The 17,766-nt window shown below is 46.1% G+C and overlaps 1 protein-coding gene across 2 annotated transcripts in view; it reads left to right on the forward strand.

Annotated features, from left to right (window-relative positions):
• Positions 1-16,525, forward strand: part of LOC143185744 (lachesin) — a 193,903-nt gene extending 177,378 nt beyond the window's left edge. The window contains exon 9 of one of the 2 annotated variants that reach the window (XM_076388982.1): positions 16,395-16,525. In XM_076388982.1, coding sequence (XP_076245097.1) covers positions 16,395-16,504 — 110 coding nt within the window. In that variant the 3' untranslated portion in view covers positions 16,505-16,525. The remainder of the gene's footprint in view (positions 1-16,394) is intronic. The other variant, XM_076388981.1, reaches the window with a different exon arrangement.
• Positions 16,526-17,766: the final 1,241 nt, after the last annotated feature.

The following is a 17,766-nucleotide window of genomic DNA, read 5'->3' on the forward strand; positions in this document are numbered from 1 at the left end:
GTTCCCCGCAGTTACTATCTTCGACAGACGCCGTTCTCTCGTTTCCTCATCTTTGAGAACGTCTCGAGTTACCTTGGATCCAGTTTCCCTGCGCGATTTTCTAACCACGTAACGCCTAGAAAAGTCTCATCGTCTAAGGTAAAACTTTACGCAGATATCTTGAGAACTTTCCTATGTATCTTCCTAACGCGAATTTCCGGTAGCGCTGCTCGGTGAATGGGAAATGGCAAGCTAGGTAGCAAAAATCTGTACAACGAATCGTAGTTTGGATGTGTAGCTGGGTGGAAAAAATGGTGATAGCGCGGTTCTCTTTGTTCGCAAACAGATTTCGCGACCCTGTGGCGTTGTTTGACCTGCAGCGATTTTTATTTCAGAGTTTCGCGAGCGACCTGGGAAACGTAACCGTTCTATGGATCGTGGCAGTCGTAGCGGAAATTTCGCGCGCCCTTAACTGCATGAAAATTGAAAAAGAGGAGGAGAACAAGGGTTATATTTTTAACTTCTCCGTATGTGCTGGTTACTATGAAAAGGTCTAACAAGTCAAAACTCTGAAATACAATTCATCGCTTATTTGGTATTGCCTCCCTTTACATTCTGAAACAAGTATTAAATTAAACTTTATCAGGCCTTTTACTTAGACCACTTTCATAATTATTATCACATACATAAAACACACCGATATAGGTGGACTCACTCCCGCGAAAAAACAGTATAGCAGTCACTCAAAACTCCCATCTCCCTTAAAAATCATAAACGAGCAGCTTCCAACTTGCTACGCGCAAAAATCCTTCTCACTGCCCTTCGTCTGTCATTTCCCCAAAAAACGCCCCTCGAAATCGCGCCCCTTGATCAAAGCGAGCTCCAACTTCCTCCCAGCTGTGGAGAAATCAAAGGCCCCAGCCGCGAGAGTTGGGGCGAGTATCCAGCGGAAATCCGTGCTCCCGCGGTCGAGTCGGCCGGAAATTCTCGGCGAATGTTCGACCGCGGCGCGCTAACAAGAAACACGGCGGGCAGCTGAGTCCGCGGGTGTTTGCGCGTGGGAGAGAGCGCAGTTTAATCTCAATTTCCGGGGCTCGGTGTTTCAAGGCGTGCTGGCTGACGAGCAGTAAATAGCTGGCTGTTTCATGTATCCGCTCGAACCTTCTCCCTCTTCAACGCTGTTTCTCTCTTTTCTTTCACGCAGTCGTCTTCGGGGGTAAGACGAAGGATGGATAAAGCTCGCAGGTGAGCCGAGCGGAGCGTGTTGGCTGAGCGGGCCACGTTTCCGCCGTATCTTCCGCCAACACCTCCGAGACGACCATCCACCTTCTCGTTGCACCCTGAATCTTCTTCCGACCGGGTTATTCGCGCGCCCAAATTACCCCTCGTCTCTGTATCTTCTTATTAATCTACCCGAGGCTCGCGTATTCCCCGTATTCTCGCCACGATCGAGCCAGGCCAGGCTTTTCAACGCCTGAAATTTTCTCGTTTTTAATAAAACACGCTGAGCTGGTTGGTTAATCAACTTTGAATTCAGTGGTTCCTCCTGAGGTTCGCGAGGTCAATGGAAAGCATTCTTGGAAGCTCTTGGACGTGGTTCGTTCGATAAAGGACGATGCATCGTAGACTAAATGGTCCTGAATCGACGAGGTTGACCAGAGAAGTTGGTAATCCTTCAACGTCCCACAGGACTCCAGTCTGCTTATAAACTCGCACCTCCTGAGTGGCTAATCACGGGGACTTAGCGGCCAACTAATACCCGTTGGCTGAAAGCCTACCTCGCAGGAACGAGGCTCCTCTGAATGGAGGGCAATTAACCGCTTTGGTATTTTTAAGAGGTGGAAATGCTGGAGGATAGTTGGGGCGATGGAATTACGGACGCGTTGAAGCGAGTAATGTGGTTTAGCCTTGTTTCTCAATGTTGGTTATATTAAATTGTTTTAAAGTTTGATATTCAACTGAAAATATACAATTTTAAAATTCAAAAATTTGAAAATTTAAATATTTGAAAATTTGAAAATTTGAAAGTTTGAAAATTCAAAAATTTTATAATTATCCAGCATTTAAACGTTTAAATATTGAAATATTCAGTTTTGTTAATCCTGGAAAGGTTTCCTCGCAAAAATCGAGCTAGTAGAATAAGACAATGTGTAAACAGACAATTAAAAGACTATACACAACAGTATTCCCAAGCTTAAAACGTCGAATTTTTTACTGCATTTGTTGCTTCATCTCCACATGTAAACGCTCCAGGATGTCGGTTAATAGATCCAAAGTGATTCAAGAGACGTAGAAGCATCGGAGAATCGATGGAAAGGGCTCCAATTAACAAACCTCGGTCGTTCCCAACGAAACATGGAAAAGCAAGGGAAAGCCAAACGTTTCCCGTCGTAAATGCATGCATGCGCGGCGGTCAACATCGGATGCGCAAATTTGTCGAGCAAATACGCGTTATAACGCAACGGAATCTTCGATGCTGACGTCGAACTCATGCATAAATGCCTGGGCCAGCGTATTTTCTCTCGTCGCATCCAATCCAGACGAAAATGATCCGTGACGGACGAGCGACGATACGTATGCCAGATTAAATCATCCGACAGCGTTCACTGGCCGCGTCAAATTGAAACGTACGCTTGTTTTTCCTCGTAAAAACGTGCCGCGCTCTCGAAAATCATATCTGCGGCTGTGTATCTTTCAGACAGGCGCAATCGTTAGCAGTAAACGGCTTCAGCTAGGCGCCTATCTCTCTCTAAAATTGATTCGACTATCGGTCCTCCGATCTCTGTTCAATCGAGGAATCTCCGGTTCCCGCTATAATGCTCGTATTAAATTTCCAAGTTATTCGATATCGATCATCAATCATCCTGACGCCGATCGGGAAACAAGATTCGAACGGGAAAAGGAAGAAAAACCGTGGACCTGTTGCGCGATAGGGTTATCGAGTTACGCGAAGATGGATATTTCGCGGGGTGAAATGGATTTGAATTAAATACGATGACTTCCCGATTGACCGCTAATTCGTTATGAATAATGTACCACGAGGGGTCTCGAAATTCGAGCACTCCGTCACCGATGGAAATTGTCCGCGATAAAGGACTGCGTTTAATCGAGAAAAATGTTCTCTCAGAATTTACCTACATAAAGTTAACTCAGTTCCGCGGAAATATTTCATCCAGAAGTATTTAATTAGATGCTCAGTTAAATGTGTTCGAGAAATCGGGGAAGGCAAAGGGCGTGGATTACCAGAAATTGTTTTTAATCCGGTCTGTCACGGTATAATGCGCAAGAAGCACAGAATGCACCTGTTGCACGTGACCATCGATAGACCTATCGAGGAGCTTTTTAAAAAGCGACGACTCCCCCAGCGAATCGAGAACAATCAATAACGATTAAAATTCATCCAGGTCTATACCTCTCGGAAATATTTCCAAGCGGGCGTGTTTACGAGGGATCAAGCGAAACAAATCGCCGCTGTTCGGCTCGATCTCCTCGCCCTGCCCTACCATCTGATGCAATCGCTTTCGAGGGGCACAGAAACGCGAGGGACGACACCAGCGACGGTCGAGCGGCTCCACGACTCGTGCTGTTTTTCCCCTAACAGCTCCTATCTCGTTTTTCCTTGCGGTACACGCCCCGGTCTAGTCGAGCTAACAAAAACGGTGATACAAATGTTTCGCTCTACCTCTCGTCCTGTCTCGCGTTACAAGCTTGCTTCCTATGCAATTATGTTTAACAAAGGGGATAAAAAACCGAGTCGTCGTCTGCCTCTCGTGCGTTCTCGCCGTCTTCGTTTTTCAAGCGATAAAACGTGCTGTGCAATTGCGCACCAGGGAAACTCTTCTCGCAAACGTCGCGCGCAAAAAGCCTTGTCGCGGCTTGCGTGCAAAAACCGACGCGCTTCGAGGGTCAAGCGCAGCGGCTGTAATTTTTGCGAGAAAGAATGGCAGAAGGAACTTTTTACAAGTTAAATCAAGTTCCATTATGTGGACAGAGGGACCTGATGCCGATACAAAAGAGGAAGCTTTTTTCCCTCTCGAGCTTTCAAAGAAAGTCACAAGTGACTGATCCCTAGACTTCGGATTTTTATGCATTTAAGGAAATTTCAATATGTGAAAACGTATAACACATCTGAAGTTACATAAGTACACCTTGTAATATCTGGAGGGCGAAATAAACTTTTAATTAGGTTTTACTATCCTACTTATTTTGATGAAAAGAGGAATTTACATAAACATGTGTAGTCTATTCGATACCCTCCTCAGAACAAGTTCAAAATACTTGAATACTAATAAAGCTCATGTTCACCCTAGGAACTTCAGAAACAAGTCACAGACATCTGACTTCGATCCTCTCAGAAAGCCTCAACATATCCCAGAATTTCAACCTATAGCTTCTCGCCAAATTAAAGTCTTTTTTAAGCAATTCTTAGATTTCCCAGAAGATTTGTCGCCCCCTGTAAATAAAATACTCTACCCTTAGGAAACCCTCGAAGAAAATAACCGCAGGTGAAGGAATGAGCTTAGAGGAGACGATCCCCGCAAAAGAAAAACACGGCGCGCAAGGGCATACATCTTGCACCTCGACCCGATCTGTCTCGCTGCGGAAAACTCGCGTGAGAAACGTCCCTGAAGCTTAACACGATGTAAGCCGCGTACCATGGATATATCGCGGTTTCTGGGCCCCCGCCACTATCCGTATCCATAAAGAATGTAAGCTTCCAGAGACTCGCTAGGTATCTTTCCCCCTCGGCGCAATAACGGTGACTCTCGGGATCCAAAATTTTCATGCATACGATATAAAGTATAAACGACGACTTCATCATCCCCGGTCTCACGCCATGCGCCTCTCCTTCGTTTCTTTCCCCACACTCTCTCTCTGGCGTCTCTCTACAGTCGCGAGAAAAAGAGGAGGGGAAAGATTGCGAGAGGATTTCGATTTTTTCGTTGTCTCGGCAGTTTCTAGCTACGGATTCCGCTTTGGTTTGTTCTATTTGAATACGTCGGAAGGAAACAGGCGATAGAGAAAACTATCGAAAGAAGGAAAGATGTCGGGTTATGGTAAATGTAGCAGAAAACCGGTTATTTCCCCTTTTTCCACCGACAGGCTGACCAACCACCTCGTCAAAGGAATATCGATAGTTTGATTTCTGGAGCCGCGGCTTCGCCAGACGTTGGTCCTTGCGACAGTTGCGCCCCACCTCATTCGTTCACCCTTGTTTCTCAGCATTCCGGGAAATTGACTGTTTCTCTTATGTATTTTGAAAAACTTCACCTCTCTGGAGGCTTCCAGAGGTTTCCTTCCTGCTGGAAATGCTGGTTACCGACAGCAGAAATTGACAGTTCGGAACGTGCCGTATTTACGCGCCCAGTTGCGTTTGCTTGGCTTCTTGGAGCAAAGACATTCGAAGCGAAAGATCGAAGAAGCTATATACGATTTGCTGCGAGAGGAAATATTACACTTGATGGGGGATGCAGTCAAAAACAACGCAATATGACCGCGTGTTACGTCATCGAGTGCAGCTGGTAAGAAAATTCGCACAAATTCGAATTCCTGGGAACCAGACGCGCGATTCTTCTAGCCGCTGGAGCATCCAAGAAACCCTGAATTCAACATTATGGTCAAATTTTGTCACCCAGCACTGCTGAAGTGCCTCGTTCCGTCGGGAAATTACTGTTTACGATAACGGCAACGATTTCCACCGCCTCAACTGCAAGATGTTCGAGGAGGCTATCCGAAAAAGACGTGTGTTCCATCTAGAAGGAACGAAAATTCATGAATTCCCAAGCAATCACCAATGAAGATGCAACCTAGGATCGTCCAACTAACCTAGAGCACGGTTCTCCTTCTTTACTCGTAAAGAGCCAAAATTCCTCCCCTGGACTATGATGAATCTGTCCAGAAGCTCAGCAAAAATTAGTCTCCAGGAAACAGCCACGAAGGTGGCGACGATAAGACAGTCGGATAACGAACGAGGGGGGAGATAAAGCAGCGGATGCGAAGACGTCGTCATGCTGCGGTTTAACAGCTGCGGGCAGGGAGTAGCCCTGTTTCAGCTCTGAGAGACTTTGACCGCAGAGCGGGTCTTGTGCACGGCCCAAGGCGTTTCTCGATAAATTTGATGAAAAAGTTTTCGCTCAGCGGCGAGACAGCCCGCGGCGCGGCGACGCTTTCGGTGAGAAAACGATACCCTAGCCGAGTTTTGTGTCAGCTCGATAACGACGTTTCGAGCCGTGAAAAGCTTAAACGCCGCCCCCAGTGGCCTCCCTTTACCCTCGAGGAAGAGGGCGGCGAAAAGGAACGCGTCTCGCCGAATTCCAGCGTTTTTGCGACCCTTTGACTTTGCGATTCGGCGACCCGAATTCCACGACGGGAACGATTGCTACGTAAATCGAGGGGATTTGAAAAATTCTCGGGTCTTGGGGAACTTTAGAGCTGTCGAAATACTGGCTCCAATTATTAACGTTTTATGTTTTAACGAGTTCGAACCCTGGTCCAATTATCTCTTTCCCCCGACTGAAATTTCGACTGAACTTTTTTGGGCGTTTCGAAACATGACCGAAGTTCAACCGAAACCGAAAGTACCGCGTATAATGATCCTGGAATTGGAGACAGGGGCGCGCTAATTAAGGGGGAATTAATTAAAGTTTCGTCGAGTTACGCGTGTGTCGCTGGTAGGGTGAGTCAAGAGCCACTCGTGATCCCCGATAAATAAACAATTTTCGGGCAGGTAACGGGCGGGCCTGTTATTGTTCAGAATCCCATTAGCGCGGGGGTAAAAAGGAAAGCGAGATAACGCTAACAAACTTCGCTGATCGCTGCCGCGATCGGAATTTCAATATTTCGCGAATCGATTATCGGTTTGCCGGGGAAGCAGCTTCTGTTCGTCGACCTATGACACGGCAGCAACAACGCTGCCTCCTAAATTACGTACAGGGAATACGAGGCTACGCCCAATATCCCTGGAATTGCAGCGACCCGATCGTATTAATATTTGACTGTATTTGACAGCGAGAGATTCGCTTCAGTCCCTTCTCTCTAGAGCTTCCGCTTTCATTAACCATCCTCGACCTTCGCTCCATTCTGTACTCCCGTCCTCGCCCATTTTTCCCTTCCATCTTCCCCTCGCTTTTTCCTCGACCACTTTCAACCACAGACATCGTCCCAGCTCACCCATTTCCAGCGGCTCTCTCGCGTTACGCCAGCGTCCGTCCTCCAGCGTGCGCTTAATGCAGTGTACCAGCCTTCAGAACGCTATGCTAATGTCCTTACTTACGAAGCTACTCCCAGAGCGCGGAAACTTCTGAGGATGCCACTGTCTACGAACCAGATCCGCGTTGTCGTTACGCGATGCTTTCGTGTTGCAGTTGCAACAGCCGATGCAACAGTAGACGCGCTGCGTTGAACACCTCGTCGACGCCTCAGGAAACAATGTACTTTGAAGGTTACCGAGGTAATCTCATAATCCTTGAATCTCTAAGATTGTGGGTCAAGGATTTACTGATTTCAGTAGGCTAAAACTGGAATCGATTTGCCAATAGGGACCGCAGATGTGTCAAACCGATTGCAATAATTTGCAGAAACGCTGGAGCACCACGGCACATTAGCCTTATGGGCGTGATGCGGCGACAATCGTCGCTACAATGCAAGCTGCATCAGGGATGTCCATTCTGCTTGTGGCTGCCTGCTGAGGTGGCTGAATCTCGTTATGAGCACTGGTCGTTATCAATTCATGGGAGATTCAGGAATATTCTACGTACTACTGTTTGGTATTTCAAGGAGCTTGTTCTTGTGCTTCAAATTCTCTGTTTCACTCTGTCATCTTAGAACAGCTGCAACTTTTTCAAATTCTAAAATTCTGAAGCGACGCTCTACCGAACTAGGTTACAAAAGAATCTTCCAACGAAGGTGCAACGAAAGCTTTTCCTAAAGTAAAAAATGAAAAAAATTCAGAAGGACTCTGCTCTGCATTCAAAGCCAAAAGTCACTCAGATGGATTTAAAGGCGAGGACACAAGCAAAGAGAAAACAAAGGGAGTCAGAAGAATCGCGTTAATCTCGTCACCAGGGCCAGCGTCAGCCGCTGTAATGCGTTTGCATATTTGCGCAGCATGTGCAATGTATAACGCAACGGAGCGACGTTAAGCGGCTCTTCTGCTGAAGGCTCCCCTTTCCGCATCAAATGGGAATTACGTTACAGCAACGAGGGCGTAACGACGAGAGAACGAGGCTGTCTGCATTAGTGCGAGAAGGGTAAAATCGTGAAATGTTCAGCCGAAAAATCGGGGCGAGCTGCCTCCGGCGGAGCGCATCGGAGCAAGTTGACAAACTGGATGTAAACTTGTCTCCTTTGATATCTCGATCATCTTCAAAACTAAGTGGAATAGGAAAATAAGTCCTGAATAATGTAGATCATCGAACTATCCCCTCTATTAACAATAGGAGTATACTAGCCTAGTATTACTAGGTCAGACAGTGACGAAATTTTGAAAATTGAGTATTAAAAATAGATATACACTACACAAGAAACTTTTCTCCAAGAATCTATCATCTAATCCTTAGTAGTCCCATCGCTGAAGTCCACCAATCCTCAAACACGCTAAATCTGAATTCAGCTCGCAAACTCTCTCAACTTCGAAAATTTCCAAGTTCGCCTCTCCTAGTGTCCGAACCACAGTCGAAACACTGCCATCCAGCGACATTCTGCTTAAAATTTCCAACGGCGCTGGAATTCCCGAAAGAGTCGAAGGAGCGTCAGGTCTCCAGCGAGGCGGATCTCATTTAAACGAGGCGTCCAGGGCGCGCAAACGTTCGAGGGTCGGTGAAAAACTCGGGCGGACGATTTTGCCCAGCGAGGCGGCGCGGAACGAAAATTCGCTCGGCTGCGTTTCCAGCGCGGGGCCGCCGAAACTTTTTTCGCCTTTGCCAGAGGATCCAGAAAGACGCGGCGCTGAAGTCCCGGAAGGAGAGTGGCTCGGTGTCCGTCGCACCACGAGAGCCACTTGTCGAATAGTCGCGGCGTGAAACGAGCGTCGAAGGGTTGCGATTCGGACCGTTTCCCCGCGGGCTGAGGCCTCCTCACGGCTCGTGGATTCCAGTTTATCGCCAACAGGCCGGAAAAATGTTCTTACGCTTCGGAATCCCTTTTAGCTGGGCCTCTGTTCTCCTCGGTTCAGCCAAAGTGGCGATCAAGGGCGCAGAAGAGGAGCATTTCTGGCCGATTTTACGGCTTCCGCTTTCTCGATTTGCCTCGCGAACTCTGCCAGCTCACAGGGCGCAGGGGGAAAGGGGAGGAGACTTCTCTACTTCGAAAGCCGCCTTCTTATCGACTGGAAGCTCTCCGCGTCGTATGTTCCCGCCGATTGGGTCTTATCGAACGGGAATAACGATATTTCTCTGCGGATCGCTTCGAGGAGCATTAGGCTCTCGAGCTGCCTCGAGTGCCTGACCGAAGCTGCAAGTTCCTCTCGCGTTTGAAGGATGCTAGAATCGAGGACAGCGATGAAACGCGTTGAACCAGAATTGAAATGGTTTCAGGGGAGTTCTGGAATTTTTTCTACCGCGTCGCCGAGGTGGGAACGCCAACAGTCGAAAGCTATCGGTCTTCCTGTGCGCCCCTGTGATCCTCGCGCTGTCCGAACGGTGCATTAAGTCACGTGTACGCGCGTGATAAATGAACCGCAAGCGATACGGCTATTAGTCTTCGTTGTCACGAATTATGTGAACAAAATTTGTTCAGGCACGCAGGCGACACATACCATGTCACGGTTCTTCGGATGAAATATTTCTGGACACCCTGTGTATCGTCCACCTTTCACCGACTAGTTGAAAATACCAAGCAGGGAGGGACTTTCTTCGGGGACCATTCAGGGAGGCGTTCCTTCCTTCCGAATTCCTTGAGACAGAAATGGACTCGCGAGAATGGAGAGAAATGGGTTTCCCGAATGAATCCAGACCGAATACGCGTCGCAGATAATAAAATCTCGTTTCCCCGCGGACGTAATTTGCGAGTCACATTTTTCGTGGCAGAATAGAAACCCTGGCCTCTCATACTGCCCGAAAAAAATCCCTCCCCTCGAGAAGCACGCTCGCGGGTAGGCAGGGGAAATATGCACAGAGGAGTGACTAAACGAGATAGTGGCGGGAAGAAACAGAATTCACGCGGTGGTAATTTTCTCGTGAGGAGACAACAAAGGTCCTCCGTGATCCTGAGCTCAACGTGCGGGTAATATACACGTCGACAGGCTAAAGCAACCCCTACACAAATGTCACGTTTAGCCCTTAACATATATAGCGGGAAGAGAGGATGATAAATGAATGCGTGGATGATACGACGGGAAAAAGCTTGGACTTTGGTCCTGTCCTAGCTTCCAGGGAAAGACTAAAGACACCCTGGGGGATGGTGAAAGACAGTGGACAGGAAATTGAGTCTTGACCGAATGTGTGTTTGGATTCTGAATGCATCGCTTTAAGGGGAATAAGTCAATGATGCTGCAGACTGTACCAAGGGAGAAAAATGGAGTCACTGAAAGAATTAATTGAAGGAAAATTTGATTTCCATGGTTTATAAGGGTGATATCTGAATTTTCGTTGACCTGTTCTACTTGTTTCGTGCGTAGGAATTCCATCATTAAAGTATTTCTCTTTTTATTTGCGGAGAATCTTCACTCCCATCCATCTTCATTTATTAGAAGGCACCCTCTCTCATTTTTCCCTTCTCGCAAAGAATTTCCCTGCACCGTAGAGGAGGCGGGAAAATTGTTCTGACTTGGTCGCTACCGATAGCGTCTGTGGCCATTACAACAACAGCACGTTAAAAGTAACTTTAGACGTCGCAAATTGCACGTGCCACAAGTACCGAAGCACTTTAGTTAGATCCACCTCCTTTCTTTCCCTCCCCTCCAGTTTCCTCTCTCTCTCTATCCGTCGCCGATATATAACCGATAACTCGATAACCTTCTTATTCCCTTCGACCTCATTTCCACCACTCGTCGAACGTTATAACTGGCCTCGTCTTGTCTCTTAAAGCTGACGGCTCACCAGCTCGCGTTTCCTGATTAACGCCTCGACTGGCTTCGAGAATCCCCTCTCTCTTCCTCCTCATTCTCTAAAGACCTTTGCACCGATGTGCATTTGTCGAACCAAATGCGAACAGTCCAAGAGAAGGCGACATAAATCACTGTAGATATGTAGATCGTGAATTGGAACGACTTAGGTTTCGATAGGATCGCTAATGGCAGCCCTTCCGGATGTTAGAAGGAAGAGTAGGGAGAGAATCTTTGACCCCATTCTTCTATATCAGATAATCGATGCACATATTGCATCTTCTCTTTCCTAGCTAACCATGTTTATCGTTATATTTTATATTTTAAACGAGGATTATAAAACTCTGGAATTGATCCGATTCTTTTTATCATTTTTTCCTCTTCAAGGTGATCATTGTGCAGTGCACAACAGAATCCCAGAAAATCTGACAATGATATTTCCAAAGTTTCTGAATCGTCAGTAGAAAAAGAGCAACGCGTAGGCGAGCCAGGATCGAATAAAATTCTCACTAATGCCGTAAGTTTTCGTTAAAGAAAAAAAGAGACAGGGATAGGAAAAAGCGAAGCGGTGTCGGCTGATAAAAATGTTTGCCACCGACGGGACGGTTCACGACCGAACTTTCCCTTATCGTTGATTAAATTAGGGATAAGGAAGTTTTAATGGATCGAAAAAACGAATGGCAAGACAGGATCTGGGGGACGGATATCGTGAAAATCGGTGATTGAGATCGATCCACTACTTTTCCCCTCTTTCTAAGCGTTTCTTCTCGACGTTTTAAATTAGAATGACGCCGGGAAAGTGGAACAGCTCGACGTATAAAATTTCATTCGCCACAATGGATTTTCAAGAGATAAAAAAGTCGAATGGAGAAGTATAAAATCGTGGTCAATGTTGAATCACTCGCTTACTTATTTCTTCGTACTTTGTTTCTTTCTGTTTCGACAAGTAACGCCGAATAGCGCTTAAACGCGACGATAAACGTCAAGGGTGATGATGTATCGATGAAACGACAAACATTACGCTTGCATGTCGAAGGGAATTTGCCGTGTCGATGCAGGTTCGCTTGAAATTGGCAAATTTTCGTTTGGGAATACGTACATTCGCCTACATCCCCGCGCATCGATGCCAATGATAACGAATCCGCGCGGACGTTTACCGTCATCGAAAAATTCCAGCACGGTGGCGGACGCGCGTCGACACCTGTCGATATCGAGACGCTGCATTAAAATTCACCGGCATGCGTCTGGATTAACCGAGGAATCCTCGCGAGCGTAACTTCCAGTGGCCTAGAAGACCGCCACGAAATCACGTCGATCTCCATCGATTTACTTCCTTCCTTAGCCTCTCCTAGAAAATTTCTCTGCTTTTCTTCATTTTCCAATACCCCCTTTAACTTATCCTGTAATGGTACGGCTGGCTCTTCTACCAGCTTTAGATCGATGCTCCAATATATTGCGAAAGAAAGTATTAGCATTCTCGAAGAAATATTGCTCGAGCAAAATTTTCGTGTAAAAGAAGCTTCGAATACTTTGGCATCAGAATGCATCGATCACTCGGAGCACTGTCAACCCGCTGGAAAATAAATTAAAAAAATACGGAATCTGTAAGATGAGGGTGGCACGAAAAAAGGGTAGAAAATTCTTCGATCTTCGATATACATAAAAACCTTAATAAAAGGTATTTAAAGACCTGACTCAAGGAATGGAATAATTACATATACTAATGATAACAGTAAAGGTCCTGCTACCTATCTCTCTTTTCATTGATTCGATTTCAGCTCGTATGGACGTCTGTCGATACACTGATTCAGCATTAAAATTCACCGAGACGCCTTCCGATTTAGCGAGTAGCTTCTGATCGACGTCGTCTCTCTATTTGAGAACGCCCGTCGAGTTTACGTCCCTGTCGTCGACGGTGGTCGTCAACCCTGTTACTTTGCATTCAGGGACGAGCCGTCGGACATGCGGTATGAAAAATACATAATTCTGGTGGAAGGGAAGTGCCAATAATAGCTATATATCGCGTGCTGGCTCGCCGTCCAACGATATATCAAAGCGCGGCCCAGCCAAGGACCATTTTATTCCGCGATATAATGCTCGACTCCTCGTCGCTCTTACGGCTTGACATATTGGCCGCGATACCGAGTAATCCGTAACGCTGGCCTCTGCTCGCGATAAGAGCCAGTCGAAGTCCTCTTCCCCGTCGCCCCTCCCCTCTCCTCTCAGCCATTCTCTTCCCGGTTCGCTTGTTTCTCTATGCTCCTCCACCCTTTTGCCATCCCCTGGCAGGGGTAAGGGGAGCCCTGCCCTCCATTTTTGCCTCTTCCATTTCGTTTTATTCTCTCCTCGAGCTCGATGCTTTTCTCATTTCGCCTCCCTGCGCGTTTCGTCTATTTACCCCCTCCTACCCCCTTCATTCCCTGCTCTCCTCCCTTTTCGAGCAGTCCACCCACCACCCGAGCGACCAATATGTTTTCAGACGCGAAACTTCTAGCGAAAACAGCCGAGAGGGTACAGCGTGATGCAGATCGACGATAAATCAGACGGAGATGTAAATAAAAATCTTAGCGGGCCTTTGTGCGAAAGGGTGACGTTGCGCAATCGTTTTGGTTGGGATGCAATTTGAAATTTTTCATCGAGCGATATGTGAACGGATCTTGGAATCAAGAAGCCAAGAGAGTTGTATGACTAGCAAAGATGAGTCGGTCGACGAGTTATCCGACTGATATATTTCCTCTGGTCGATCGGGAAATTCTCGAATTATTTATAACTCTATTTTACTCGATTCAATCGCAGGATAAATATTGTCGACACGATATATTAACGTCGCAGCGCTTCGAAACTGCTGGCAGTTAATTTGTCCTGGACACGGTCGACACGAAATTCGCGGGGAGCTTATCAGTCTCGATCCCAGCGATATTTATAGATCTTATTCGCTGTAATTTGACACTGAATGAGTGTCAAAACTGTCTGACACAGGATAGCTATATCGCTTTAAAATTACTCTGTGGAGTATAATGGATCTATAATGGACGCTCTCCAGGGTGAAACAAGACGAAGATCGATTCGAAAGATTTCTTTTCCAAGAGTTACATATATGCTTGAGTGTACCTGTCGCGTGAGTTGATCGACTAAAATAAATTAACTTATGAAATTTTAATTGAAATCAACTGTTCCAGCTTCAAATAAAGTCTCGATTTTATCTTGGATTTTGACTCTTCACAAATCTATTTCTTGCTCTGACGCCGACCAAACGGAACGCAACAAATTTCCTGATTTATCGACATAAATGAGACACGCGGCGCGCAATCTGTGAGGTAAAAACACGCGTCTCGACGTCAGAAATCAAGCGAGTTTCCCTTTTCCCGTCGGTGCAGTCGCACGAAACCGAGAATCCACCCTCGCGACTACGCATATAAACAGAAATACGAGAGATTCGCTGTCAGGTTGACAGGTAATTCGCAGTGCAGAAGGCAGGGGCTTCTCCCGCTAACTTTGATTCCATGACCCTTCGTCGAGGTCGTCGTGATTCGAAAGGGAAATTGCTCGCAGTGTCAGGGCCGTCACGACTCGCACGAATCACCCATCTTCGAGCCTTTCTTTTCTCTTCGAATTCGAATACAGAAGAGGGTGGTGAATTGGAAATTTTTTATCGTATTCGAGTTATAGTCACATGTGCCCCTTTTGGACACGGTGTTCTAAAATGATTTGAACGAGAAATCGTGAAAATTGAATTTGGAAAAATTTGGACTGAAAATTCTTAGCAGAGAGCTTTATATTTTGCCTGTAGACTATACGTCATCAGATATCTCGAATAGATTCCTCCTCACGGAAGTAGCAAGCATCGAAGAGAGTGAAAGAGTAGTTCATTGAAGAGTGCTATTTTCTACTTGACAGAATTTAGGAGTAGCATCGTTGCTGGAAGGAAGCACTCGGTCGATACGTCGAGCAAGGGTGTATTTATAGGAAAACCAATGAGATCTTGCCATAGCTTCGACGGAACTTAGATCAGAGATAGCGCAAAGGGAACATCCGTGGGACTTTAGACGAAAAGTTCTGCTCGAAACTCCTCTCTCGCTTATACCGAGTTTTCTCCGACAAGTTTTAGCCAGAACGTTCCACGTATGCCGTCGGTGCGCCAAGTATTTCGAAAATGTGCTCCCTTAAATGTTAATCTAAATTCTGAGCGTGGCGCGAAACTTCCACCGACACGTTGCTACCCAGAAAAAGACCAAGAATGCTCAAATATGAGAAGATTGACGCGAATCGCTCGTTATCGGCGATTTCGTTGGCCAAGGGAAGAAGCTTCGCTTCTTGGAGCACTTCCATCGATCAGAATTATAGATAACGAGTAATTCTCGAGTGCTATGATACATTTCCGATGAAATTCCGTGGCAGTCATCCACGAACACTAAGAATTTTAAACGGTACTCCAGCGAGCTTCCATTTTCACACCTAATTACCGCGATAATAAGCTTTGAAAATTAGGGATACCAACCGACCAGTCACGCGGATCATGTTGCATCATTAATACGGACGGATTTACGCATAAGCCGATGACGACCACAATTTACAGAACGCGACTTGTCGCCTCTGGGAATTACAGTTTCTGCATTTTAGCTTATTCTCTCGCTAATTAATTAGAATTAAACTATAAATTCTCGTTGCTGAAATATAACACAATGTAATCGACATTATAAGGAACTAATGCACTTCGTGATAATGTAAATTGAATTATAAAAATAAAGTCTATTCACGTTTACGTAGTATCCTAAAATATGAATATAAAGTGGTGAAAAAAATATTGAGCTATTCAACCCTTAATCTTATAAAGGATATTTAATAAATAGCTGCAGGCTATCGATTCTATAGGCTAAAATAAGACAAAATGGAGATAGTCTAAAATACCCCTGAAATGTGTCTGTCTAGGGGCTCACTCTACTGATTTCGCAGCGCCTGATTTAATTAATGCACTCCGACAGTAGAATAGTAGTAGAATAATGTGTTTCAAGTCAGACACAATTTTCCTCCTATTTTGACATGTACAACCGCCTTCCAATATTCCTTGTCCTCGAACACCCTACATAACTACAGAAAAGGAAATCAACCCTCCCACCGATGAGAGCAGAAAATAGGTTTATTCTACCCCAAAGATATCGACACATGGTTCAACATTCACGAAATTCCACCACAGTAACACGTTCTCCGTTCCAAGCCCAATTCCGCTTTGCATATCGCGCATCGGCACCGTACAAGGGACAAGAACGCCCACACATGTATCCAGCGTCTTTTTATCCTCGAGCGGCGAGGCACTCGGGGCCGTACATGCATAAGGTAGCAGCGGAGTAACGAGGAAAACGCATTTCTGTTTCAGGAAGCGCGTACATCATCAGATGGAGCGCTCCGCAGCTGATGGTGGTGGCGGTGCAGTACATCCTCACGGGGCCCTACATGCCCCCATACGTGCCCCAGACGGCGAATTAGGGCGGCAGCGACGAGAAAGGTGGCCATGTTCGTCCAGGACGTTCCATCGTGCCTCGCGTACCGTTGCATCCCAGCCTTCTCCCCATGGAGCCGCATTCGACCGCGCGATGTACACTCTGAACGCATTGTTACTGCGTTTCACGCGATATATTAATGGAACGAGGGGTAACTGTGCTTTATTTTTGGCTAGCAACTTTTGGGGAACAAAAATTCTACCGCCAGCGCCGATATCGTAAATCATAGGTTCTTCTTGAAACCATCATTTTCGATATGGGCTCCCTGTGTTTTTACATGGTTTAGAACGTGGTTTAGCTCTGTAGCTAGGCAACTAGTATATCCAATTACGTGGGTTACTAATTCCCTAGCTCTAGTTCAGATATTTAGAGATTTGACTGATAACTTGCGAAATACATCAATAGGAACATATGAAACGATTTGCAAGAGGATTGTACACCTTTAATTAGGTTGTTAATCGCAATCAAATTTTAATTGCGGTAATTGAATTACGTATCAGCGGCTGCGACATTGTGGGGTTTAATTGCGATCATGCATTTATTGTTAAGCAAATTATTTTGGTGAATTATTTGTGGGAAGTAATGATGTACGAACGCTGGGATGCAGAAGCATTATTACCGTATGACGTTGCACAGCGATCGTGCGGGTAATCGGCGCGATTAGAGGAAAATTAATGGCGCTCGCCGGTATTGAGCGTTGAAATCTTCATTTGCGCGAGAAGAAATTTCGATAGTTTATAGCTCAATGATGCCCAATAATGTTCGCGTGCAACTTCCAGTTCGACGTGGCACGCAACTACTCTAACTGTTTCAAATTGCCAAGTACTCACCATTTTGGGCTGTTGAATCGCAAGTAGTTCAGAGTTGATACGAAAGCACTTCCACAATCCATGAACCTGAAAGTTAAGAGAGAGATAGTTTAATTATCATTTCGACCAGGCTTCCAGGAATTCTTCAGGGTTCCATAGATCTCAGAATTGACTCGTTCTACGTATAAACTGAAGTGAAAGTGGTCGTGGAAAGATTGTCAAAGAAAAGGGGACGTTCCAAAAGCAGGCGCAACGTGCGTAGACTGCGTAGCGTGGTTCGTTTGAATGGAAGCTCGAGGCAGCGGCGTTTCAAGCAACCAGGAAGTAGCGTCGAAGTAGACAGCCCTTGAGGGGGAGCTTCGGGGTGGGCGAATTTGATTAATGCTTCGGCACGTGAAAAATGGTGCACGCTCGCGTCCTCGCGGAATCATGAGGGTGC

This window comes from Calliopsis andreniformis, chromosome 12 (assembly GCF_051401765.1).
Source record: "Calliopsis andreniformis isolate RMS-2024a chromosome 12, iyCalAndr_principal, whole genome shotgun sequence".
NCBI classification, from domain to species: domain Eukaryota; kingdom Metazoa; phylum Arthropoda; class Insecta; order Hymenoptera; family Andrenidae; genus Calliopsis; species Calliopsis andreniformis.